The 26,496-nt window shown below is 44.0% G+C and overlaps 1 protein-coding gene across 1 annotated transcript in view; it reads left to right on the top strand.

The window, feature by feature from the left end:
* Window positions 1–9,967: 9,967 nt before the first annotated feature.
* Window positions 9,968–26,496, top strand: part of CDH13 (cadherin 13) — an 813,406-nt gene continuing 796,877 nt past the window's right edge. The window contains exon 1 of the mRNA XM_014536715.1: window positions 9,968–10,328. Within this exon, the coding sequence (XP_014392201.1) occupies window positions 10,284–10,328 (45 nt within the window). The 5' untranslated portion in view covers window positions 9,968–10,283. The remainder of the gene's footprint in view (window positions 10,329–26,496) is intronic.

Below are 26,496 nucleotides of genomic sequence, written 5' to 3'. Positions count from 1 at the left end.
ATTTGAAAAATGGAGATGATGTCAGAATAGGATTTTCTGTCACTCTAACCCTCTTCATTCACCCTCATTCTCAGTCCTGTGGAGAAGGGACTTTTAGTCTAGCACCCCATCCCGTTAAGGCATGGCAAGGGTCAACAGCTGCCAGAGGACAGTGTTGGTTTGCAGGTGTCCCACTCTGAACATGAAGATTGCAGGGCAGGGCAGCTCTGCAGTGTGAGGAGGATGGGACTCACGGGCCTTGAATAGCTAAATGAAGCTGGAAACCTGGGAGGAAGAAACAGGGGGAAGGCAGAGGAAGAAGGGAGCATAAACAAAAGAAGGGGGCTTCCAAGCATGCATTGAAAGGAGTCTGACCAGCTAAGCTCTCCTGTACTGAGGCTACTGCATACCTTTGTTGGCTAAGGGAATGACTTCAGGAACCAAACTGGTTGGGTTCAGGTCCTGGCTCCGCCCCTTGTTCGCTATAGGACCCTGTACCAGGCATCTAACCTCATTGTCTCATCTGTAACAAGATCCTAATAACAGGACTTACCTCTGAGGGTGGCTGGAAGGGTTCAATGAGTGCATATGTGGACAATGCCTAGAACAGCGGTTCTCAACCTGTGGGTTGCGACTCCTTTGGCAGTCGAACGATCCTTTCACAGGGGTCGCCTAAGACCATCCTGCATATCAGATATTTACACTACGAATAGCAGTAGCTTTGGCGGTTGAACGACCCTTTCACAGGGGTCGCCTAAGACCATCCTGCATATCAGATATTTACACTACGATTCATAGCAGTAGCAACATTACAGTTATGAAGTAGCAACGAAAATAATTTTATGGTTGGGTCACAACATGAGGAACTGTATTTAAAGGGCCAGAAGGTTGACAACCACTGGCCTAGAATGACGGCTAGCTCAGAGTAATCATGAAATAAACGTTAGTATGGAATTCTCAGTGTCTTCCATGCTCTCTCTCCCCTTTCTGACTGTATTTTACCAGATCACTTGCTACCATTTAATCTTATCTTACATTTTTAATGTTGTTTATCCCCTCCCCCAACCCACGACTACTCAAGTTCCTTGAAGTCTGGGATTTTCATCTGTTTTGTTCACTATTGTATATTCAGCATTATTTTCTGGAACAGTGCTTGCTTGACACAGGAAACAGGCACAATCAGTGCTTCTTAATGATTGAGTGACTGAAGGAATAAATGAAAAAAATGAATGGGTTACTATCCTATGAACTCTGTGTTCTTGATTAGCACTGAGTGATAATGTGCTGCCCACCCATCCTTGCAGATATCATGAGCATAGTGATGGTATTTTATAATAATAATAGTGATATCCACTTTCTGAGGATTGAAGAGCCTAGCAGGTGTAAGATACCCAGGGTAAGTGCCCAGTTATGTTACCTGTTAGTTACATTATTTCTTTCTATGGCATACCCCATCCTTCAAGCTTGCATTATTCCTTTTCTCGTAAGTGACAGAGTGGAACTTAAACCTAGACTGTCTGATTCCAAAGGCTGTGCTTATTAACAGGAAAGGAAACCAAGGCTTTGAGAATATTGATCTGTTCTCCACTATGGCACAAATAGGCCATGGAAACTCACATAGGACTCAGATGCTTAGACTACCAGATCAATGCTTTCTCCCCATTCAACCCAGGGTAGGTTTGCCTATCATTGGTCACCAGTAAAAGGCAATACTCATATTTTATGTATTGCTGATTAGGATTCTATGAGAAAATCCTGAGTGTAAAGTACTTGGAAAAATGCTTGGTACTTAATAAACCTCATAGCCCTCATGGTTATTTATCATGTGTGCATGTATCAATGCATAGATGTTAATTTGAAATCCTATGTGTGCTTGGCACTGGGATCACTGAGGAGGTATATGAGAATAAGACTTGGTTCCTTACCTCAAGCCAATGATGCCAAGGGACTCCAATAAATGAATACTGACATGTTCTAAGTGAAATTAACCCAGTATGGGGTATATCAGGGGAGACTTCCTAGAGGAAGTGGCATTTGAGGTGGTTGGTCCCTAATGCTGAACTACGGCCTACCAAGTTGACTTTGGCCTGCACAAGAGAAATCCTAGAAAGTAGCATGTACAAAGATCCTGTGTAGTGAATTAGATGTTAATTTGAAGTCCTATTTGAGGTGGATGAAATGATAGAATGTTCTATATGGCTGGTATTTAAGCCTTGTTGGGGAAGATAAAGCAGAACAGTCGTGTAGAATCTTTATGTATGGCACTGAATACCAAGTTAGGGATTTGGACTTTTAACTTCAAGGCAATGGGAGACATTGAAGTTTTTATGTATATACCAAGGACAGATACAGGAACAAAGGCCAGGAACAAAGTTGCTTTTATTCATTATTGAGTAAAATAATGCCTAGATCATAATAGATACTTGATACTTATTGCTTGAATTAAAAATTGCTCTGGCAACAATATAGAAATTGGGCTGGCAATCTAGAGATCAATGCATAGATGTTAATTTGAAGTCCTATGTGTGCTTGGCTTGATTACAGAAAAATGCTTCTTTTTTATAATATCTTTCTGCTTCATATCAAAACAATTGCTAAATGAATGAATGAATAGTTGTCCTGTTCTACTTTCTTTGTTAAGAGAGGGGTGATATACAGACATGGAGGGCATGTTAGCTGAGAGCAATAAAGTAGGTAAGTCCTAAAATAAACAACTATTTACCTCCCCCCCCCCGCAAAAGAATAATAACTGGGCCATGAGCATCTGAGAAAATGCCGAGACCTGTCTCATCAAAAAGTAAATCAATAGATTCATTACATGAATAAGAACCTGGCACTTTGAAAAGGCTTTAGACCAGTGGTTCTCAACCTTCCTAATACCGTGACCCTTCCTCATGTTGTGGTGACCCCTAATTTCATTGTTACAAATTGAACATAATTAAAGCATAGTGATTAATCACAAAAACAATATGTAATTATATATGTGTTTTCCGATGGTCTTAGGCGACCCCTGTGAAAGGGTCGTTCAACCCCCAAAGGGGTCGCAACCCACAGGTTGAGAACCGCTGCTTTAGATGAATTCCAGACCTGTTAAGTAAGAGAAAATGATGTTAAAAATACTCTACCATGTCTTTTTTAGGTGTGCCCCAGCTCACCTCAGCTTCTCCTGATTCACCTTGGGAAAACTGGTTCCTCAGTTCACCTGTTATTCCCCATACCCCATATGAGCTTGATCTTGGCAAAGAGAATGGAGTGTAGTTTACTTAGCCCACCAACAGAGCCCCTGTACCCTTAATCTTACGTTTTATGCAAGATAAGGCTTGAAGTATGCACATACTTTGTCTTGGCCATATTTTTGTATAGTGGTTCCCTGGCAGATTCCTGCAGTCATCAGCCATCAGTCACTACTTGGTATTCCTGATGAGATGAAGGCATCTAGAGAACCACCCATCCATATATTCTCCTTGGCTATAAGATCATCTGTTTGTTCATTTATTAAAATAAACATAAAAAAGGCTATCAAGTGTCTGTCATGGACCAGGCATGCTTCTAGGTCCTGGAGTGCAATGACCGATAAACAGACATATAATTGGCATCATGAAACTCATATTCTAGGAAGGAAAACCAACACAGAGAGAAGCAAACAATAAATAAAATAGTGACACATGATAGAAAATGCAATGGAGGAAACAAATAAGGAAAGAAGCGAATGAAGGACGAGCTAGTGAGAGATGGCTCTTTCGCTAAAGAAGTGGCATATAAACAGTTTCTGGGAGTCTGAGAATGACCTGGAAGGGGAGGAAAGAACATTTCCTAAAGAGTGACTGGAGTGTGCAAAGGCACTGGGATAGGGAAGAGCTTGGCACGTCTCACGATTGAGAGTAGAGCGGGGCACAATGAGCAGAGGGGAGAGTGGAAATGGAATGGATTTGGAGAGGGAGGCAGGAGACAGCTCTTTAAGGCTTCCTGGACTGTGGTGAGTTTTCCTTTTCTCTCATGTGCTAAGAGAATTTTTTTATTCAATGCATATTTGCTTTTGAGTTTTATACAATAGAAATAGGAGTAGTATAAACAGTTAACATTTGCATGTGGAGTATTGCCACTGGGTGGGGACACATATGACAACAGTTTGAAAAACACTGCTCTAGGAGATGCTGATACTAGAGGTATATTATTTGATAGTTTGTTTTGCTGCAGTATAAGTATGACAAAAAGACCTACAGGGCTAGGCAGGACCTCTCCTATGCATCTGTACTCTTTTATTGATGCATCCTGCTCACATCTACCAAATGTCCACTCAGTGACAGGCAATGTGGGGGCAAGGAGTATTCAAGGGAGAGAAAGACAGACATCCTCCCTGACCTCATGGAAATTGCACACCAACCATTTTAACTCAATAAAAAGCTCAGCTTAAGGAACAAAAGAGTCTTGGATTTGCCTTTTCTGGTGCTCATTTGGTTAAATCCAGACATGCTGTCACACATTCAGAATCATTAAAATGTAGTTTTCTGTGCTTAACTTGCTTCCACAGATTAACTTTCCCCAACTCATTATGGTGGACCTGACCTTGGTCTATTCATAAAAGACCACAGAAATTATTAACCGGGTGGGTTGCTTTTTATAGGAGCAGCACAGTTTTATCTACTAGAGGTATTGGCAGATTTGGATTACATTGTAAGTAAATTTATCCACTACAAACATTCATGGATCTGCCTTGCATTGTAAATAAATTTCCCAAGTAATTGCTAAGCGATGGCCTCACAATTATGCTGGCATGAGAAAAGCAGCCAGAGACAGCTTCAGTAACTTTGCAGTAAATATTCATAAAGGAGCCTAAGGATTTTCTAGGAGACAGCCATATTGGATTATGTGGGTGGAAGGAGAGGACTATTGGGTGAATTTTTATTTCCAACAAGTTCAGAGGTGATGCTGATGTGTTCTAGGGGTCACACTATGAGAAACTGATGCTGAGAAATAACCCCAGTAACTAATTTTGGGTAAGGGAGACACCTAGAGGGGGCTCTTAATGGCTTCTAGTTTATAGGATAAAATTGGTGTCTGAATGCCCAAATTTGCGACTTAAGGGGACTGAAACCTTTAAAGACAATTAGGCAAGTTGAATTTAGGTGGCAAAAAAGTCACTACAGGCTTTATTTACATGCTAGTGTGGAAGTCACGATTGTATTAAACATATTCACAGAGGACCCTATGTTAGTGCAGTATCTCAAAAGTCAAAGGAGCACTTTCTGCCTTAGTCTTATATGTCTGGACTTTTTATAAATTAAGGAAATTCAGAAAGATGTCACATCCCAAGGGTCCTTCAATGAAGATCTCCAAGCACCTACATGCTCACACTAGCCTCTGTGGAATGTTCCTTACTATGTCTAACCTGGTTGAGACTATTGTAAGAAGGCCTTGCCTTGTCGTAGGCTGACCTAGATGGCTACATGTGAGTGCAGAGTGTCAAGGTTACAGAATGCTTTCCAGGTGGGAGGACTGAACTGTCACCATCAGGATATATTCTGGTAGGGCTGTACATGTAGGGGGGGTTCATATCAGCATCATGCATTGTTCAATACAGAAGCCATTTATCTTTACAACAAAAATCCTTTGAGCACCTCCTGTATGCCAGATACTGTTCTAGAAGCTAAGCACACAGCTTCAAAAAGACAGATGTAGGAGAGATAGACAACAAACCAAAAGTGTAATTATTGGTTAGCTATTGATACATAACAAACCACCCCCCAAATTTAGAACAATCATTTATTTTTAGCTCACATACCTGTGAGTCAGCTGATCTGGATGGTTTGTTATGTATCAAAGCTCTGTTGGCTTTGCTCAAGTTTCTCTGGGTCCATGGAGGTGCTCGTCTGCCCTCCTACGACCAGTGAGCTAGTCCATGAATGTTTTTTTGAGGCATTGGTAGAGAACCTAGTGAGAGGAAGCTGAAATGCACAGGACCCCTTGGAGCCTTGGCTTTTAACTGGCACTTTATCACTTTTGCCTCATTCCATTGGCCACACCAAGTTCATATGGCCAAACCCAAGGTCAAGGGGTAAAAGGTGTAGATGCAGGTTGGAGTAAAGAATTGAGACAATAATGCAAGTAACCACTTATGGTATAAGGCCAAATAACAGAAAGGGCAATGAAGAAACATAAGGCAGGTTCATGGCTCAAGCAGATCAAGGATGCAACTTTTGGTAGCCAGGTATTATGGGATGGTGTATTGTCATAACCTTGGGTGTTTTTAGCAGGCTATAGACATTGAGGGGGGGTAGCTTCAGCATTATGTTATGCTATAATGCTGTATGGGATGGACTTCCCTCCCTGCTCTCCAAGTATCAAGTGCCCCTGCACACCTGATAACTATTGAGTCTCATAAGGACATCTGTCCAGTTTATCACTATTCTATTCAAATGCCTGATCACAGCAGCAAATTTAAAGGGTACCACGATTTGACTAAATTATCTCTGTGGGATGATATCCCAGTTGCTCCTTTCCACACACGCACATTCATGTGCCTGTATAGATGACACACAAGCACTGCACACACCCACACAGCCACCTCCACACACTCAGAAATCATGTCTTCATCCACATCAGTCAATGAGAGGAAAGTCTCAATCCCTGGAACCTCACCAAAGAGCTGCAGACTGTTGGGTGATGGTTCCACCAGCTCCACAGCCAGGCTGATGTGCTTTGAAAAGGAATGTGGACCTGGAATGTGTCTGAACACAGACATGGCTTCTGGGTAACCCACAGCTGCAAAAGCTGCTGGGGCTCTTGGAGGGCTGTAGTGGGGGAGGTAGAGCAGGGGTAGTTGGGAGGTGGATTTTAGCTTCAGTATTTTGTTGCCACCATCAATCAATCAGCCAAAAACCCCTCATTAGGAAGCTGAAGGGAGAACACAGCAAAACAAACAAATGGATTTCTTCTTCAGAAACCTGTTATCACTGGAATAAAATGACTTTTCTTCTATTTTTGTTAAACAAAACATGATATTTTTGGTTAAATGTACATTCTGTGAGAGTAGAGTGGAGTAAGAGGTAGAGGGGAAAAGTAACATCATTTTTTTTACAATAATCATTGGAATGTTGCTATGTTGTTATTTCTATTGTATGGATGAAGAAACTAAGGTTGGGGAGTAAAAGCTACTTGCCCAATATAAGTGAAGTCCAGAGATCCCAATTCAGGTGTCATTTTTTGGACAAATTTCTTTCCAACTTCCTAACCTCTATGGTTTCTAGAAATGAGCCTCAATGCCTAAGAAGACTCTGAAAGTTACATTTGTAACTTATTACAACTCCCAACACCTCCCCTACTGAAGTAGGAAGGGATGGAGACTGGCCCTTTGGGCACATCCACCTGGAATCAGTTGAGGTTGGCTGGAGCCACTCTGCCTGCCAGTAGAATAGCTCAGGACAAAAGCCCAGGACCTTGGGGAATGCCTGCAAGTTCCTGGCTGGAGACAGACTCAGCAGAATTTTGGCCAGGCAAATCTGTAGCTATCTTCACTGGTGCCCTCAGATGCACAAGTTCATCTGCAGCCTAGGAATCACAGCCTGCAGTTACCTGTTGTGGGTCAGCACCTTAATTCAGTACATTGATGAAGCTGAAACAACCTCACCAAGATTATTATCCTCCTTTAGGGAGCAGCTGGCGCCTGGGAACACAAAGGTTCTTCAGAGATGACTCTATTAGGGTCATCTCTGAAGGACCACTCCAGCCCCAGAGCTCCCCTGGGATTGGCCCGGTCCTCTACTGCAAGGACAGCTGTGTTCACCTTCTACCTCTGCCAATTTGTTTCTCCCACTCCTGCAGCTGTTGCTCCCGAGAACACTCCCCAATAAGCTCCATCTCAGCACCTATTCCAGGGAAACTAGTCTGTCTCACACCGGTGATTAAATACTTCAGCCTTGAAGTGACACCTGTCGCTTTTGCTCACAGCTTATTGGCTAGAACTAGTCACACTTCCCCACGCTAACCACAAGGGGGCGGCAAGTGCAACCCTTCCCTGTGCCAGGAAGTGGGAAAAACTGGACCTAGTTGGTGAGCAGCAGTAAAAATGATGAAATAAGGAGACCATAGAAAGGTCCAGAAAAACTATAAAATCAATAATACTGCTTTTTACTTTGTACACGTGCATCCTTGGAAACACCCTACTCTTAGTAGCGCTTCCTGACTGAGTGTCTGCTTGTGGAAATGTAACTGGAACATCATCTTACTGCCACCATTACCCCTTATCATGGTTTATCATCTGCCAAGCTGCCCTCTGCTCTCTCTGTCTTTGTGCCTGCTGAACCTATGGGCTTGGCTCAGCTGGCCCCCGATTCTGCCCTGGAATGGAGAAAACTCAGGATATTTCACGATGCCTTGATTTGAAGCAGGTCTGACTCCAAAGAACCTTGTTTTATTCTTACTGGTGAGCAATGTGGGGATGGGTCTCCACACACATGGGTTCTAATCTGAGACAAGTGCAACATCTATCAAACACTGTGACTGCACTTCTTAGAGGCTCAGGGGCAATGCTACCTTGAAAAGAGGACAGTGGAAAGCTGGAAGAAGCATAAGTATTCACCTTTCCTGGGCTCTTCTGGGAGCTGTTTGGCCAACATTGCCATCTGTTGGGCTGGCACTGGCTAAAGCAGCTAGGTGGTCAGATGGCATTGCATCTTCATTAATGACCTTGGGCCACATGAGATGACCTTGTGATAGAACAGCTGACAATGAAATAATTTTTTTAAGGTGCATCAGTTTACATCTGTTGAGTGGTTATTTTGTTATTTAATCCTCATCACATCCTTATGAGTTCAGTATAATGTATATGTTTATTTAACCATTGGACAGACGCAGAGACAGTATGAGTAACTTATTAGTCAGTGGTATAACTACAGGTTAAGCTTAGGCAATGTGGCTCTAAAAATCTTTGTTCCACCCCACACTCACTACTTCTTGATTAAGTTTAGACATCTCTTTCACACAAACTAATGGTGGTCTCCATGTTCCAGGCCCTGTGCTAGATGCTAGGAATATAGCCCCATCCCCTGGATCATTAGGTAGTGTCCTGCTAGACTAGATAACACATAATACACTTATTCCATTATTTGGCATTAAGGGAAATTATGTCAGAATATATTTGTATAATAAGAACAATGTAGCTTATATATTTCTCTTATTGCTTTAGCCGCCAGGAAGCTCAGATCTAAATCAGAGCAAATTTATTAGAGTTTGGGTTTAGCATTTCAGTTTTCTGATTTCTTTCCTTCTGGCCCAGATTTTTTATATTGGTTGCATAAATTCTATTGCACAAATATCCTGTATTATAGAACACATTAAATCCTTTTTAGGAGGCTGCATGGAAATGACAATGTAAGGTCTTTATTGCATATTCTTAGATTCCTACTGGGAAAGACAAACCTAGATATCCCTCTTACCCTCATTTCCATACGACTCCATTTATAAAATCCCCTGAGACATGGCTACTACTGTTCTGAGTTTTGGGGGAATAGCTAGGAGCTTCCAAAAGATTATATCCATATAGAAAATAAAAAAGTTTCCTCACATCATGGTCCCAACTTTGGAGCCAGATGAATGTTTGTGGAGTAGGTGGCCAGTCAGATTCTCATCTGAGCAGTTAATAAAGTCTATTGCCCCTTGATGGATTTTTTTCTGCAAGCTAGAATTGATCTGTCCTCTTTGTGATTTGTGTGATGGCAGGGAAACACCAAACACCATCATGACTTGGACCACATGGGGAAAAAAAGAAAGAAAAAGAAAAGAAAAAAGAAAATCCATTGCCAGGTCTTTCCAGGCGTAGAAAGGGCTGGAACTGTTGGGGTAATTTTATTTGATTTATTGGAAATAAAGTGGATCTTATTAACATTTTAATAAAGAGAATCTTTTTGCACTGAGCTGTAAGTGGCCGCCAGTCCCGGGTGCAATTCCATTCTCTTCATAAGTGGAATCTGCTGGCGATGCCCAGCGTGATTTGTGAGGCTGGGCCCCAACAGTCCAAAAAAGCAAATGGGCTGCCTCCTTTGAGGGTCTCGCTTTGCGCGAGGTGCTCGCCCGGTATCTGCCATGCAAAACGAGGGAGCTTTATGAAGGAATCCGTCTTGTAAAGCCATTGGTCCTGGTCATCAGCCTCTACCCAATGCTTTCGTGATGCTGCCGCTGATCTATTTGGGAAGTTGGCTGGCTGGCGAGGCAGAGCCTCTCCTCAAAGCCTGGCTCCCACGGAAAATATGCTCAGTGCAGCCTCGTGCATGAATGAAAACGCCGCCGGGCTCTTCTAGTCGGGCAAAATGCAGCCGAGAACTCCGCTTGCCTTGTGTATTCTCCTGTCCCAGGTAGGGAAGAGGGGCTGCGGGGGCGCGCCCTGCGCCCTGGATCTGCATTCCGATTGCTTGATGCCGGCAGAGTGAGGGGGCTTTCGGGGCGCTAGGGGACTCCTGGAGCCCTGGCAAAGACAGCCCTGGGCTTGGAAGGGAGGTCATTCTTCCCAGCCCCAGAGATCGTAGGGCGTCCCGGTTACCCACTCCGCCGTGTGTGTGTGTGTGTGTGTGTGTGTGTGTGTGTGTGTGTGTGTTGTGTACGTGTGCGCGCTCGCTCGCGTGAAGGGGAGAAGGAGAGAGCTCCGGAGTCCTGAGTCCTTTATTTTGCCAGCCGGGGCGACATTCTCGCCTACATCAAGTGGCGTAACTTTGATTCGCCTTCTCCCGGAGGCTCGTGTATTGGAGAAAGACTCAGTTGGAAACGACTCCAAGGAGTCGTTATTTTACCAAGCTCAGCGCGGATCAGGGAAGCGCCGCTTGTGTCGGGATTGTGGGCTGCTCTGCGGCTGGAGAGGATGGCCTGGCATTGCTGACTTCCTGGGGCACCCGGGCCCCTTCACCCAGCCCGGCGGTGCGCGCTGGAAGGTGCCTTGGGCTAGCCTTGCGCAGCAGCGTCTGCTGCTGTCGCTCAAAGGCGCCTGTGGCAGTTGCTCCTGCTTGGGGGTCCTTTCCTTCCCCAACCTCAGGCCCGGAAAGACCGGAGTGTGTCCCCTCTCAGGGCACAGGCCCCAACCCCCTACGCTACACCCCATTTGTCCAGCTAACTGAAGCTTCAGCCCTGAGCCTTGGTTGCCGCCTCTGCTGCTTTCTTGGGCGGGCAGGCAGGCGGGCGCGGAACACAGAGAAAAGTTCAAGCCTTGCCCACCGGGCCGCAGCTGCCTGTTAACCCTCGGAGGGAAGGAGGGGAGCGCTGCGCTGTGAGGGAAGCGCCCTGAGATTCCTAAAAGGGGACGATGGAGACACGGTCCTCCAGCAACCACCTATGTATCTGAGAGATCTCTGGAAGTTTGTGTGTAGGAAAGCAGTACGCCGAGGTGCTGGAGGCTAAGGGGCACGCCCAGCACTGCTCAGGGACCAGTCCCCTAGGTCTCCCTGGCAGCCTAGAAGAGGAGGGAAGGAGACAAGGAGTGCCTTGGGGTGCTAGAAATGGGTGTTGAGTTTCTGGCCAGGATTCCTGGGTGCCAGGGGAAGAGGCACATGTATGAGTATGTAGGTGAGAGGGAGAGTGAGCAGCTAGGGTCCCAGGCAGGGGCAGGTTAGGGTGAGGAGATGCAGTACAGCCTTCTAAGGGGAGACCACTGCTGGGTCCAAGCTAGTGTTGACTTTGGAATTTGACCCATGTCCCATGGAGAGCACTCAGAGTGGGGGTGGCAGTGTGTGATAGTACTTGGAGCCTCCTTCCCCCACTCATACTCCCTTACTCAGTTGTACTCCTCTTCTACCAAGGTTTGCTGGTTGATTCTCTTAGGGTTTCTGTAGCCTTAAGTCCTGCCACAAATCCTATGCCTGTCTATGAGCCAGGTTTCCAGACTTTCTGGACTAATTATTCCCGAGGCTGTATGTAGGGATACGCAATCCCAATTCAGCAGGGTAGTGCAGAGAATGCTTCTGATTCAGACAGATCTGCTCTGCCATATGCTAGTGGAACCACTCTGGGCAAGTTGCTTAATCTCTCCGAGCTTCCAGATTCTCCACTGTAAAATAATCTTATCACCTTCATAGGCTTGCTAGGCAGATTGTATTGCATTGAAAAGGATGTCCCAGGTAACGCAATTACCATGAGGCCTGGCTCACAGGAAGCTGTCGGTGTCTGGGAGCACTTACCACTACCTTACCTAGGACTTCACAGTCTCTGTGGGCATGCTTTGCCCTCAGTTTGGATTCCAGGGCTTGCCCAAAGTTATGCCTCCTTTTGAACAAGACAGACCACAGCACCCAGCACTGGGGGCTTCTCACACTGCCTCCTTTTGAACAAGACAGACCACAGCACCCAGCAATCCTTATGCACTGGGGGCTTCTCACATGATGCCTTTTGCAAAGCAACTGGTGTGTCTCCTCAGCCAAGGCCCAGCTAGCACAGGTGGGTTCTGAAGACTCACAGTTCACTCCGTTCCTTTAAAATGAATTAAATTGCCTACCCTGAGAAGCATATTTCTCTTTTAGATTATTATGCATAACCAGAGCAAATGTCCACATTAGGTCAGTAATTGATATCCTGGTAGCAGTAGCACCTTGCAGAGAAATCATGCTGGCGCAATCCAGTTACCCAGCAAGAGGCTTGAGTGCAGAGCTCTTGAGGGCCATGGTGGGGAAAGTGGGGAAAGTCTTGGGGCCTTTGAGTCAACAAGAAAAAAAACAAAACTTTCCTGAGGCAGAGAAAAAACAGAAGAAAGGGAAAAACAATGTAATAAAGCAAATTAGTCACTCAGCCCTCATGGTGTTCAGGCAACTATGTGTGTGTTTTTCCACCTCAGTGGTAAGATGCTGGGTCCAGCTTTGGAAGATATCAGTCTCTGTAAGTTTATTGGCTAGGTTGCTCTTTTAGGCATTTGGGGGGGCGGGAGGGGCAGGGAGAGGAATTCTAACCAACAATGGCTGGGAACTGGCAAAGTTAAGGACAATCAGCTCTCTTTTCCCCTGGGTGTTTTGAGAAAGATTGTCCCAGAAGTGGCCTCTGGAATTTGGCTATAATAAATAATTTTAAAAAAGAGCAGCATGAGCTAGAAATTCCACTGTAAATATGATTCCCCCTCCCATATTTGGGTATCACAACTAGCCAAAAGTTCTAACAATAAATGAGTAATCCTCCAAGAATTAGGATTTTAGGGAGTGGTTCAGGTTGGAGAGCAGTCACTTAGGAGTGACTACAAATGTTCCACAGAATTCTGAGGTGCTGATTTTAAAATGGGAAGTCCTTTCTTGGAATCAGAATCTTGGCTTTTAGGATTTTGAGAATCAATGTCTTCTAGTGCCCCTTCAACTTCCTATATTATATTCTAAGGGCAGTGTTTTTTTGCAGAATCATTTTGATGAGGATAAAAGATTGAGAGTTGCAGAGAGTACTCCTGCCCTGAGAAGGGTTCAGCATGTAGCAGCCTATGAGACTTTAATAGCCCTGGGGAAACAGAGATATACATGGTGAAAGGAATTAAAGTGGTAGAGTTAATGTGTCTGAACAAATTTTTTAGCAAGTCCCCAAAGACATTTAATAAACTGCAAGGCTGAATATGTGATCTGGAATTTATGTAATGCCATAGTCTGTATTAAAAGCCTCAATAGTCATTTTAGCTAATCTCTCCTACTCTGTCTCCCCCCTTCTCCCCTTTTTTAAATTTTTAGCCCTTGGGTTTTCCATTAAACAAAATCTATTTCTAGAAGTATTCTGTATGTGTTAAAACTGCTGAACAAACCAATGTACCCAATAACTGCATTATCTGTAAGTACCAGCATTTAGATGTGTACATGGCGTCTCAGTCTGAAGTTCACTGTTTAGGTAAAAGTTCAGCTAGACTCTTGAGGATATCCCTCTTTCTTTCCCTCCTTTCAAAAAAAAACAAAAACAAAACAACAAAACAAAGCAAAAAAAAATAGTTCTTTGAGGAGTATAGCTAATTTCTATTTAGTGGGAAGTAAGGAAAAGGAGAGAAAAAACCACTATGGATTCAATTCATATATGAATGACATATCTAAATAGCCAATAATATGTCCTAATTATCTTTCTCTCTGTATGTGACTATGTGTGTGTGTGAGTGTCTATCTCTGAGTGTTTTTATCTTGTTTTAATATCTGTTGAAAAATTTCTCCAGAAGAGGGCTCCATCCACAGCATTACAAAATTCTGAATCTACAGCTCATATTTTAAAGAACTTCAGTATAGCAGCTCCATTAAAACCAAACTAGTTTCCTAGTTTCAATTATTTGCTACAATGAGAAGTCCTGTCCTTTTGCACGGAGTATCTTTCCTTGTTTTTTTTCCTTCCTGTGTGTGTGTGAGTGTCTATCTCTGAGTGTTTTTATCTTGTTTTAATATCTGTTGAAAAATTTCTCCAGAAGAGGGCTCCATCCACAGCATTACAAAATTCTGAATCTACAGCTCATATTTTAAAGAACTTCAGTATAGCAGCTCCATTAAAACCAAACTAGTTTCCTATTCCCAATTATTTGCTACAATGAGAAGTCCTGTCATTTTGCACTGAGTATCTTTCCTTGTTTTTTTTTCCTTCCTTTTTTTCCCTATTATAGTTGCTTCTGTTTTATTTTATTCTTCAACTATGTATCCCCTCTGAGTATTAGAGCAAGGAACATTTCAAAGACCTTTGTAGACAATGCAATATGAAATGCAAGGAAGTTCTGAAATTTCCTGGCATTTGACTACAGTTGGACCTAGCTTACTCTTCAGGCAGCCAAAAGGCAGCCACAGTTCTGCCTGTGAAAGGAGATAATCTGCCCCATTAGGTAACTACCCAGAAGAGTGAGTCATGAGCCAGATCCGCTCACCCTTCAACACCAGTTGAAAAAGAGAGGGAAATATCAATCTGTCATCCAATTACAATAATCAGTTGGACAGAATCAAATCAAGTGACCAGTGGTTTTGGCAATGTTTCCACTTAGCTGTCTGCAAGGTGCCCACACGCCTGGGAGGATCTGACCCTCCTGACAGATGCTGCCAATACAATTCCTCACAGCCTGTCTCCTCTGCAGCCACCCAGGGGATCCCGGGCCTGGATCCCCCTACCTGAGCAGACTGTACAAAGGATGACTAGCTGGACTGTAGGATCCCCTGCACCATCACCATACACTAAGTATTGGCTTTGTTTTTGGGTTAGGGTAGAAAACTACTTTCTCTATTGGGAGAAGCAGCTAAGAGCAGGCTAGGGAAGAAAGAAATGATCTTTCAAACTTGAAATGCAGACTGATCCAGGTTTCATGGAGGTGAATGGTCATCCTTTGGTTTAGCAGATTGAACCTTGCAGTATCAGTTTGATGGTGCTGAAGCCCATCCATCTCAGTTCTGCAAATCTGGCTTCGGGGCAGAGGTTACAGAGTGACAGCCACAGGCCAAATGTAGCTCATGGATGTATCTCTTTGGCCCAAATGTTTTGTAAAGTGGGACATTGTACATTAAAAACAAGTCTAGGTTTCTTGCATTTCTTAAAATCTCAGAAAATCAGGCAACCCTAGAGCTGCATTTTTACATGGCCACACCATTGGAGCTGAGTCACTACTCTCCTCTTTAGGGAGGACATGCCTCTGTAGTTTGTCACAGTCCCCACCTCTCCCTACTATTCACCTAGCCCCGTGGTCGGCAAACTGCGGCTCGCAAGTCACATGCGGCTCTTTGGCCCCTTGAGTGTGGCCTTCCACAAAATACCACATGTGGGTGCGCATGTACAGTGCGATTGAAACTTCGTGGCCCATGCGCAGAAGTCAGTATTTTGTGGAAGAGCCACACTCAAGGGGCCAAAGAGCTGCATGTGGCTCGTGAGCCGCAGTTTGCCGACCACTGACCTAGCCCATTGTCCGCCCTGATTTTATCATCTTGCCCCTAGAGCCATTTGTATTGGGAATGTCTGCTTTCCAAAAATTTTCGGCTTCATCAAATTTATGCAGTTAATTTTTCAGTGATAGGCTATTTTAAAAGTTTCTTTTTGATTGTTCTGATTGAATCCCATTATGTGCACTTTGGAAGAACATGACCAAGGGGATTATACCTTCTTTTTGAGAATTTTATTACCATCAGTGCCACTGGGTGATTAGGTGGTATCCAGAGCAACATAACATCCAGACCATTGTTTCATGTAGAATAGTTACACCCAGGGAAGTGACACACCACAGCTTTGAGGCAGTCTGAGAGCTGGAATAACCAGCAGATTGGTTCACCCAACACATTATTATGCATCGGCAGCCAAGGGGCTCTGGGACCACCGGATAATATGTAGGCTCTAGTGCACTGGGTGCAGCGTTATACAAAGAGCATCACTGCCCTTGGAGTACAGTGACACACTGGGCATTGGCCTCCCATCAGCATTGCTCACCCACAGTGTGAGTATAACCAGAACATCACAAAAACGACTTGCCTTAGCCCTGCAGGGTACTCTGGAAGCACCGAGCTAACAGAAAGAGCATTCGTAACTTCAGGGTAATATCAGCTCCATAACTTTGTTGCCTAGAGTACTTTTATATACAGGGCATTGTTAACCCTAGCACTATCGGGAATTTGTGTAACCGTTTTTAACAGTTAACACCCACCACAGCCCACATATAGTGTTAATGCTGTAATTATTGTTCTCTGGCTCTGTAAATACTAGACAAATTTGTCCACTCATCCCATTCTAGCAGGTAAGCCTCAGATAATTCCTGTTTTCCATACATACAGACCCCAAAGGTTAGGGTAACAATAACTACACACATATACAGAAACAAAAAGTAATTGTTTTTCCTCTGTCAGCTGCCAACAGAAGTCAAATTCCTGAAAATTAGCATTAGCAATAGGCAGGTTTTGACATGTCATGTCTCATTTCAAAGGCCCCACTGAGTGTCACCCGATCTGCACAAAGCCCCTGTGTCTCCCAGCTGAGCACAGACTGGGCTGGGTGGAGGGCAGCAGCTGCTCAGCCTAGAGCGGCCCTGCCACATGCCTGGGCAGGGCCAGGAAATGAGCTCAGCCTCCGAGGAACCTGGGGACCCTGCAAAGAATGTGGCAGCCTCCATCCCTGCCTTATGCAGCCTGCAGGCCAAAGTCTCTTTCCTCTGGGAGTGGCAGGGAACCGCTTTTCCACGTGCCACAGGAGCTGGTACCTGCAGATGCCTAAAGCTTGAGCTTCTGTGATAATCTTCCTGTTAATTGATGTGGGGTCTGTGGAAAGCTGTTGGATTCTGCCAACAGAACCCATAGCTGAGTCAGGCCACGCCTTCAACTGCCATAAGCTGCTGAGCATCTGGGATCATCTCACTCCAGGGTTACAAACTCTGGCTTACGGGCCAATTCCTGCCTGCAGCCTGTTTCTATGAATAGTTTTATTGGAACACAGCCATGCCCACTTGTTTATATAATTGTCTATGGCTGTGCTTGTGCTATAACAACAGAGTTGACACCATATGGCCTACCAAGCCTAAAATATTTACTATTTGGCCCTTTACAGAAAAAGATGGCTGACTTCTACTCTGACTCAAAATTACAGCGAGAGAGGCTGCAGAGAGCCTTCTCTAAGGGTAGGAGGGCATTAAGGGTCTGGCCATTAGGGATTGTTCCCCCTAAGCCCCAAATAGTCTAACAACTTGACTTCATGGGCATTCATTCACCTGGGACCAAATGGATTCAATAAATATCTATGATATCCATAGAAGACCTAGTATGTTCTTAGGGTACAGTTGCTAGGAAGGGGCTCAGACCCCAAGGTATCCCCTGGCAGGGGACATAAATATCAATTGATGAATAATTCAAAACAGAGACAACTGCTATGAAGAAAGGAAACAATTGTGTGAGGTCATGCCATAATATATATTTTGCTTGTCTGTGCCTTGTCTTTCTCCTCCACTAAGATGTAAGCTCCATTTTAGTACATGTTGCTCTCTGAGTGGTTCTGTATCCCTAGTGTCTAGAACAGTACCTACCATATAGTTGGCTCTCCATAAACATGAGGGAATGAGAGAATGAATGAATGAATGAATGAATGAATATAAGAAAAGCATTAGACCCAGATGAAGGATCTGGGAGGCTTCCCTGATAGCCTGATGCCCAAGTTACAGTCTAAAGGAGTAGTGAGGAAGGAACACTACAGGGTGTGGGCTGGGAAAAGCATTCAGAGCAGAAGACACAGCTTGGTGGAAGTCCCTGGGCAGGAGGAGACATGGCACAGCTCAAAGAGAGTGATGTGAGAAGCAGCTAGAGCCGCTGGGGCCTTGCCAGCCACTGCAAGGATTTTGGTGTTTGTCCTGGAGCAATGGACAGCCATTGCGAGTAATATGGGGAAGATACAGTGTGACAAGATCACCCTGGCTGCAGGGTAGCAAATGGATTGGAACTGGGTTCGAGTGGAAGGGAGGAGCCAGTGTAGGCCTGAGATCATGGGAAGAATCTAGATGAGTAAGTGACAATGCAGATGAGAGTAGACACATGCTACTCAGAGCATCCAGGAGATATTTAGGGAAGAACTTGGCAGGGCATAATAACTGGGTTTGGAGAGGACAGAGCGAGGGCCAGGGAGGTGTTAAGGATGCAAGCTTGAGTTCTGACTCTCAGTCGGCAGGACAGTAGAACCACCGGCCCAAACAAGGAACCCAGGTGTTTGACGCAGTAAACAGGGTCTGAGGGCCATTTCCATGGGAGTGTTAGCCAGGCTGCAGTAATGCTCCTTAAGAGAGGCATCCAGGGCCCCAGTTACACTGGTGCCCACAGATCCTATCTGTGCTTGCATCTGGGATGGGCACTGTGGAGGCCTGGAAATGCCCTTGACTAGAGAGACTAATGTGTAGCCTCTATAATTAACCAATCTCAGAGGCTTTTCATGCAAAAGATATTTGAGTGAAACATTGCCAAGGCATTTAATCGTTTCTTGAACATTCAATCAGCAGCACTAGAAATATTTCTTACTTGAAGCAAATAATGATCTACTACTTTCAGCAATCACTTTGCGAATGCTAACAAACCTTTGTTTCAGCATATTAGATACAGCCTTGCTGACTCCATGTTTCTAGGCATCACAGCAGAATGTTCCCTGGGTGCCAATCAGTGGTGTGCTAGTAAATGTTAACATGGGCTCTCTTAAAAAACAGCAACAGCAACCAGCAGCACAGTGACATTATCCTCACAAGGTGGAGAATGTACAGTTGTCCACTCGCTAAGTATTTATAAAGGCATTTAGAGAATTCATAGGTAACACAATTGGAAATGAAACCTGCTCTCATGGGGCTTATAGTCTACTGAGGGCATCCAATGAGAAACAAGAAAATAAATAGCTGAAATAATGCAAATTTGGTAACTGTTACAATAGGAAACACTAGGGGCTAAATTAGTACTTGGGGAAGGGTAGCTGTGCCCGCCTTCTTTCCTTCCATCTTTCCTCCCTCTCTTCCTTCCATATTTTCTTTTTTCCTTCCCATAATTTTTAATATTGACCAAATGCCAAGAGTGCTGGCAATTTGGGGACCCAGAGATTAATTCAACATAGTCTTGGTCCTCAAGGGAAAATTATGGAGGTTAATCAGGGCCTACAGGTTGCCTGGATCCAGAGGAGCAAGCATCTTGCACTTCTGAGCTTGTGAGAAGTGAGTGTAAATCCTGGCCTATGATCTCACTTATATGTGGAATCTAATGAACAAAATAAACTGATGAACAAAATAGGTCTGGAGACATGGAAGCATGGAACAGATTGACAGATCTCAGAGGGAAGAGGAGAGGGAGGATGGAAAGAAATTAACCAAAGAATTTATATACATATATGCATTGCCATGGACACAGACAGTTGTGTGTTGAAGGCCTAGGGCAGGGCAGGAGTTGGTGGAGGAGGGTAATGGGGGGGGAGGGAAATGGGGGACATCTGTAATATTCTCAACAATAAAAATAAATTTTAAAAAATCCTGGCCCCGCCATTTGCATGCTGTGTGAACTCAGATAAGTTACTTTACTTTCCTCCTCATCTGTTTCCTCCTGTGTCTAAACAAAAAGAGAGAAGCTATACTTGCCTAGCAGGTTTTCCGTGAGAATTAAATAAGTGTAAGCTCATGTCTTCATCTCACCATTGGCAAATGCTAGGTGCAGAAGGAAGGTTGGTTGTGTTAACTTTAGCGCAGTGTTCCAAGGGAGTTTATGGCTTGAAGGTATCATGGTGCCTTGGTCTTGAGCATCCTACTAACTTAGAGGGGGAAAATGCATGTGTATTTTAAAATACACAGACATTTAAGAAAGTAAAGTTTGTTCCCCAGAGAAGGATTTGCCAGTTCACATATTGGTAGCTCCACAAAGATTGTTCCCCTGAGGATTTCATGCCTCATAAAATCATTTGATCTGATGGGATCTTATCTTCTAGATATATCTTACCAGCATCTGTCTTCCAGGAGGATTTATCAGGACAGTATGTGTGTGGATGTCTGTGGTAGTATCATGAGCACTTATGATTATTATTATTTAAAATGCATAAAAATAACTGTGGTAAATTTACTGTACTGTACAATTTTCTGCTATGTGCCAGTTGCATGCATTATCTCAAATTGTTGCTGCAATCCATAGAAATTCTTATATATGAAAAAAAGAAGTTCATGATCTCTCTTATATGTGGAATCTAATGAACAAAATAAACTGACAAACAAAATAGGTCCAGAAACATGAAAGCATGGAAAAGACTATTCTTATCTCTATCTATACATATAAAAGCCTAAGCAACCATTACGACCAAACGACCGGAACAACTGGGATGACCGATCGACCAGTTGCTATGATGCACACTGACCACCAGGGGGCAGATGCTCAACACAGGAGCTGCCCCCTGGTGGTCAGTGCACTCCTAGAGCCAACCTCCCATGACCCCTCCCCCCAGCCAGCTGGCCAACCTCCCACAGCCTCTCCCCCTGGGCCAGCCAGCTAACCTCCTGGGGTCCCTCCCCCTGGCTGGCTGGCCCCCCAATAGACCTCGATTGCTAACCAGGCCGAGGGACCCCACCCATGCATGAATTAGTGCACTGGGCCTCTAGTTTTAGATATAAAGAAAAGTTCAGAGTGGTTGGTCATTTACCTAAGGCCACACAGAGCTATTCATTGTGCCTGAGTCCTTGCTTTTGACTGGGACAAACAACCCACCCACATTGCATGCTTCCCCCAGCAAGAATGGCCATTCCAGTAAGAACCTAGTTGCCCTGAGAACTGTGGTATTTCTTGAGGACTCACACATCGCTGGATTGTTTCACATTGACTTTGGTCAAGGTAACGATGCTGGTAGTCAACTGTGGAACATAATTCTCAGGTCACCCCTAAAATATATAATAATTTAGCTTTTGTAGTAATTATCTGGACTACCATTCTTAAGGCTTTCTGGCCACTCAAAGATATATTGGTGTTTTGGATTGAGTTCCCTTAAACAGTGGAGGAGACACAGGCTTGGATGCAGGCAGCTAGTATGGGAGATAATCCCAGGGACAGAAGTGAGAAGTGTGAAATAAGAAAGCAAGCAAGCCAATAAAGACTGTGCCATTGAGCTGGTTACTGTCCATGGCTCATTACTTCTGGAAGAACTGTGTAAAACTCACTTCAGAATGGTCTCTTTGCAAGAGAGAAGGCTGGGATATACATTCACCTAAATTCATCTTCCATTTGTAAAGGGTGGCCCCTGGCACCATTAATTCCTCTGTGCTTCCCTGTTCAGCCTTTGTGGTTCTGGGGGAGCAACTATGGTTCTGGAGAAGTCCGGAGCAGAAGCACAGAGAGGCATGACAGGTGCTTGGAATGGCAGTATATGTTTAGTGAGGGCATGAGTGTGTAAGAGATTCTATTTGCCATCATTATGTGCTACTGCAAACTTCCTCAGTGGAACTAATGATGGAGGGAAGTTATGATTGTTGTTTTCTTAAACCCTTCAGATTTGGTTTAGTACCCACCTGCAGATACTCTCTTTCTCACTAGATGGTACCAGTTTGCCAAAGCCTACCTTAGGGCTTCATTTTAGACTCACTATTTTTAAACAATTGTAAGGAATAAGTGAGTTGAGGTTGGAGGAACAGAATATGGGTGTTTTGGGGATAGAAGATGAGAGGAAAGTGGTGGTTGTCTAAACAATTACCCTCATTCATTCATTCACTGGCAAATCTTACAGACCACCCGCTAAGCCCTCAACACTCTTCTCAGCATTGGGAATACAGAAGTGAACAGTGTACCCCAAGTATCTGCCCCTGTGAACCTCCATAATGGTTGGGGGAGAGATAATAAAAAATGGACAGGTAGATACATGATGTCTGTCAGGTGGTGACGAATGCTATGGAAACCGACAAAGCAGGCAAAGGGATGGACAGGGGCCGGGAGGAGCACAGCCCTTCTCTTATCTGTCTGTCCTGTTGGCTGGTAGTAACAGATTATTTCCATCTGTTTTCTAAACCCAATTCTGCCACCAACCTCTTATGATTATGCTTATATGGTTTATTTTTAAAATGAGACTGAGCTTGTGGAGGGCAGAAGTTGTGCTTGGCCAACTGAAAGCTACTGCAGCCTAATGCCCAACTCAACTGCCTGTTGTTGGTTGATTTCATTTGTCTGAAATCATTTGAATTGTTGCTGTTGTAGGCACACAATAGAGTCTTTACTCAGGGGTTAGATTATAAAGTCAAGGTTTACGGCAAACAGAGTTATAATTAACCTTGAAATCTCTTAAGTTTCCCTTTAAATTTCAATGTGTGTGGTTTTGTATATGCAACCTGTACTATAATCAATATGTAACTGTATAATGCATGCAGAAATGTACAGTGTATAATAAAGAATATACACATGATATAATTTTACAGTATTTAATTGCAGGGCTTAAATTGTGTTTTTTTTCTTTCTCTTTTTGGTGGAAGATCTGGATTTCCATTAGTTAAACATGCATATGATAAGACTTTATTCATTTAAGCTGGTTTCCTAATCATATAATTCCCACCAGGCTGTGCACTGGGGAGGGCAGGAGCTGTGCGCTCTGTGCTCTATTGATCTTTGGATTCCCACCACCAGTCATATGCTCTGGGGCAGAGGAACAGCATACTAGAAATTAAAGCAGCAGTAGCAATAAAGGAGGTTGGCATCTAAATAGTACTTAGTATGAGCTTGGCCCTGTGTGAGTACTTTAGATGTATTAACTAGTACATTTAATCCTCCTAATGACTTTATGGTATCTACTATGATTTTAATTCCATTTCACAGATGGGGAAATTCTGGGGGAACTTGATAAAGAACACACAGCTTTTGAACTCTGGAACTGAGATTCAACCGTAGGCAGTCCCGGACACAAAAGGCTACATGCTGTGTGATTGCATGAAATGAAAAGAATTATCTAGAACAGGCAAATCCATGGAGACAGGAAAGTAGATGAGTCGTTGCCTAGGGCCTTGGAATAGGGAGTGACTGCTAATGGGTATGGGATTTCTTTTGTGGGTGGTGGACATGTTCTGAAACTAGATAATAGTGATGGCTATACAACTCTGTGAATATACTAAGAACCACAGAATTGTATATTTTAACAGGGTGAGCTTTATAGTATTTGAAGTATGTCTCATTAAACAAGCAAACTGGCAGTTTAATGTCAGAGCCATCTCTGAGCACACACAACCCTTTCTACAGGTGCTCACCACATGCTAGTGGTATTCTACCTCATTACTTACTGTATATCAACTCAAAAGGTCCCTGTCATTTACCCCATTTCAGAGATCAGAAAATTGAGTAAGAAAGATGCTGAGAAACTTGGACTGATAAGTGACCCAGGCAGTTTTGAGTCGCACCAGTTTTTATATCTGTTTCATTCATTAAAAGCAATCCTAGTTGTCCAGAGCTGCAGTTAACATGGGCCCTTTATAAAGCAACTAGTGGCCCACTGCACAGATTTGTTCACATTGAAAGAAAATTAATTAGAAGAAATATTTTAATATCGCTATTCACCCTTTCTCTATAATAGAAGTGTCAACCAAATTCATGATCGACAATGACAGATTGAAACACACACATGTGATTGGCGCCAGTGAGAGCTTTATATGTATAGATAAACTTTTTAAATGCCAAATTCATGATCGACAATGACAGATTGAAACACACAGGTGTGATTGGCGCCAGCGAGAGCTTTATATGTATAGATAAACTTTTTTAATTAGACCCGCTTTCTGATTTAGCTAAACTTTTTCCAGCCTACTGAAGCACCCCAACTTCTCTTTCCGGTAATTGTCAGCAACACAGCAGTAATATCACCATGAAGCAGATTATTATTGTAGATCACGCAGGGAGAACAAAGGGTAAAATATTTAACTGTAGCAGTGATTGACTATATTCTGCGCAGTGAGAAAACCTGCAGTCACTTTCAAGTTCCACCATTTCTTACTTCTTTTCAGTCGGGTCAAGTTTCTAAACTTTCTAAATCTCCATTTTCCGGCTCATGAAAAGAAAATAGGATTCTACCAAGTCTCCTATCTACCTACTCCAGGACTTCTGTGAGGATCAAATGAGATGAGGCATGGGAAAATGCTTCACAAACATTTGGTTAAAGTGTAAAATGTTTGCACCTGGCTATAAAGCAAGTTGGGTTCCTGGGCTGAAGAAACTGCAAGGAGGCTAGTCCCTAGGGAGAAGAAGCCTGGCTTTGCTACGTGAAGTCATTACCTGGCTCCCACAATGATGTTTCTGGGCAGGGCTGGGCTGTGGGCCCCATTTTGCACCATGGGGTCTTGACAGTGTTGACTGCAATTTGGTGGGGTGCCACTCTGGGGTGGTGGCAGGGCCTGTGTCCCACTTGGGGGAAGCCGAGTGTTGGTTTGTTGGCGCCAGGTCCGCAGTGCCATTTCTTTTTAAATGGCCAGTGTGTGTCATGGCAGCTCCTGCGTTGAGTGTCTGCCCCCTGGTGGTCAGTGCGCATCATAGCTACTGGTTAGACGGTCAGACGGACACTTAGGCTTTTATATAGAGAGATGGTTTCTCACTTTTGTTTTGCTAATTTACAAAGTGGATTAAGATCCACCTTTGTCTCCCTGGTTATTATTCCCATCAGACCCAGGTGTCTCTGGTGTCAGTCCTAGCAGAAAAGAAGGTGTGTTAGTGTGGCTGACTTTTAAAAGTAATGAGCATAAGTGCTCAGGAAGAGAGAGAGGGGCAAGAGGAAGGTGAGAGGGTGAGATGGAAAGAGGGGGAGAACTGGGAGAAGAGGAAAGGCTGGAGGGGTAGAGGGAGGGATGGAGCGAGAGAGAGAGATGAGAGAGAGAGAGAGAGAGAGAGAGAGAGAGAATTGAATTGACATGCTAATTATTATTCTATACAAATTGATACCAGATTGCTGAAAGGCTTTACCCAAATTAATGAGAATGTTTGGCACCCCTGGGTGGGTTCAGTTGAAGAATTCCATAGCTTGGCAATGAGAGGGTAATCTAAGGCAGGGGAAGGAGCTCTTGTTCCTTGCATTCAGCACTCAGCACTCTCCAAATCAAGCCACCCCCATGCAATAAAAAAACCCCAAAACTCCCCCATCAGCACTCTTCCTCCCTAGACCTCCTTTGATTCTAAAGCCCCTTAAACGTGGAATTGACTTCTCTGTGCCCTCACTCTTAGGTTGATGATTTTTATTTCTCTTTCATGTTTAAAATTCAGAGTGACAAACCATGAGCCATGTACAGTGCAACAGGAAAGGGAAACAGGGCTATTTTCTGACCAGGATGCCTATTTGTGGTCCTAGAAGGCTAGTGTTTATAAAGGCAAAGCTAAGGGACTGTAACTATCTTACTGGGGGGGGGGGGGGGGGGAGCGGGGGGCGCGGAGCTCCTCTACTTTGGGCTGGGGAGTCTGACTCACAGATGACAGGGGGACTGTTGGGCTCCTCAGGATTCTTGAAACCTTCCCAGGTGACAATAGGGGACCATACAGAGCCACATGAGTGTCTGATTCTGACCTCCCTGATTATTTTTCCCATACAGTATGAGGAAGTACTGGTTCCATGGGAATTAATAAGGACTCTGGAAAAAATGGGTTGCATGAGCTAATATTCAGGGAAAGTCTGGACTTCCCAAGAGAAGTAAACCAAGTTGTGCTTTGTTTTTTACAACTGAATGTCTCTGAGGTGTCAGTGTGCATTTAAATGTTAAAGAGAGGCTTCCCAAGGCTGCATGTCTAATGCTCCCCACAAACTCTCAGTGTAAGGAAACTCGGCATGCGTGTGCTATGATTCACAGGACACATGGGTAAACAGGCATATAGTCTCAGAACTTGGGCCTTGACCACCAAGACTGCAGGGTCAGCATCATCTGGGAGCTTGTTAGAAATGCAAACTCACATCAGGTCCTACTGAGTCAGAGTTTCTGGGATGGGCTCAGCATTCCGTCTTTTTTTTTTAAATATATTTTTTATTGATTAAGATATTACATCTGTGTCCTTATCCCCACGTTATCCCCTACCCCCCCTCCCTCATTCCCCCCCGTTGTCCATGTCCATTGGTTAGGCCTATATGCTTGCATATAAGTCCTTTGGTTGATCTCTC

This window comes from Myotis brandtii, unplaced genomic scaffold, assembly GCF_000412655.1.
Source record: "Myotis brandtii unplaced genomic scaffold, ASM41265v1 scaffold165, whole genome shotgun sequence".
In the NCBI taxonomy this organism is placed as follows: domain Eukaryota; kingdom Metazoa; phylum Chordata; class Mammalia; order Chiroptera; family Vespertilionidae; genus Myotis; species Myotis brandtii.
The sequence above is the reverse complement of the archived record's forward strand: the minus strand, read 5'-3'. Positions and strand labels throughout refer to the sequence as shown.